Here is a 1,531-nt window from a genome sequence, read left to right as displayed (position 1 = left end):
CTATGTCTGACCCCTGGGCATAGCGCCCTTCCTCTTGTTATCCTCCGGTACACACAACTTGTCGCCATGGTATGGCAGCTTCCCTTCCGAGTCTCGCTCTGTCGGTGTCGGACACATGAGAGACGAGTGTCCGACTAAGCCACAAGAGAAGCAAAAAAGTTGGGAGCCGCTCATACATGACATTATACAACATTGTCGTGTTCTTCTTCCTTGAGAAAACTGAGATACAGCGCATGATTGGCTATGTGGCATTGATAGTGACTCTAACCCTGAGGTAGGATCCCCAAGCCCTTCCTTCCTCATCCACCTCCATTCGATCCACTGTACCAAGACGAGATGCCAACGGAGTGCCACTCTCCGAGTTCATCAACTCATAACCGAGGTTCAAAATACGAGCCCAAACAGTGAGCTCATCAAAAACCACATCTTCAGGTTGAGCCTTAACATCATAATCCTTCAACAAGATCGCATGCTTACTAATATGCCACGGCCCTCCGTTGGCCACACCAAGCTTATCAGCCTCAGATGCAAATTCCGCCATGAACAGATTAGCACCCATAGGACGAACAACCAATCCCCTGGGATTCCCCCACGCTGGCCTCACCACAGCCCTGATAGTATTCACGTGGAGAGTATTCGGTGACAAGACTTTACCAATGAGAGCCCATTCCGAGCATGGGAGATCAGAATCTCCTTCATCATCCAAGATCAGGGGATCCGCTTCCTTCGACGTGAGATTCAGTCGCTGCATCATATCCTCAACTGTTTCCTCGCCATTGGCGGGCTTGCCTGCATAACCATCACCCGAGGAGTTCCCCATCACCTAATCACCAGATGCCGCCACCAGATCATGAGATCCGGCCGCTGCGGCCACAACATCAGCCACCACCAGTGATCCCTTGTCCACCGTGTTGCTGCCAACGCCGATCCGATCACCAACACGGGCCAAGGGTGGGAAGCAAAGCAGGTTTGCCCCTTGATCACCCCGAAATTGTGAAGAGATCTGAGTTGGAGTCGAGCAGCCGTCCAAGAAACTCAGACGGACGGGAGAGGGAGGAGTGGAGACGGGGATGATTACGAACAAGGCTCGAGATCACCAGACAAGTTCGCGTGAGATCACGATCGCCGAAGCCAAGGCGTCGCCAACCCTAACCGCACCGAAAAACGCGACCATTTTTCTATTTAATGTTATTATTCGTGAACGGGGATGAGCCATGACTGGCAGTCTCTGGCGTTGCAAATTCTCGATTCTTTCCGGACTAGCTACTAGTAATACTACTCTGCGTTCGACTTGTGTGCAAGGTAAAGTTGATTATGCTCATTGGAAATTCTGGATTCAGGCAACATAACTCACGGAAGAAAGGGGATGAACACGAGCTTCACAATGCGTGACATGTATAACCGTGCGCTCGCCAAGTCTCCAACCACTCGTGCAATTATGCAATCCACAACGCGAGGCTAGATTGCAGACGCTAGGTTTAAAATCCCAGCTGTTTTGTCAGTTATGGCGTCTTTCCTAGCTGGTTTTCAG

The 1,531-nt window shown here is 50.9% G+C and overlaps 1 protein-coding gene across 1 annotated transcript; it reads right to left on the bottom strand.

The window, feature by feature from the left end:
- Window positions 1–241: 241 nt before the first annotated feature.
- LOC139835636 (uncharacterized) lies at window positions 242–820 on the bottom strand. The gene has a single exon (XM_071825495.1). It carries the CDS (start codon window positions 818–820, stop codon window positions 242–244), a length of 579 nt encoding a protein of 192 aa, XP_071681596.1.
- Window positions 821–1,531: the final 711 nt, after the last annotated feature.

The sequence above is a fragment of the Lolium perenne genome, chromosome 2, assembly GCF_019359855.2.
Source record: "Lolium perenne isolate Kyuss_39 chromosome 2, Kyuss_2.0, whole genome shotgun sequence".
Taxonomy (NCBI): domain Eukaryota; kingdom Viridiplantae; phylum Streptophyta; class Magnoliopsida; order Poales; family Poaceae; genus Lolium; species Lolium perenne.
This window is presented reverse-complemented; position numbering and strand designations above follow the sequence as displayed.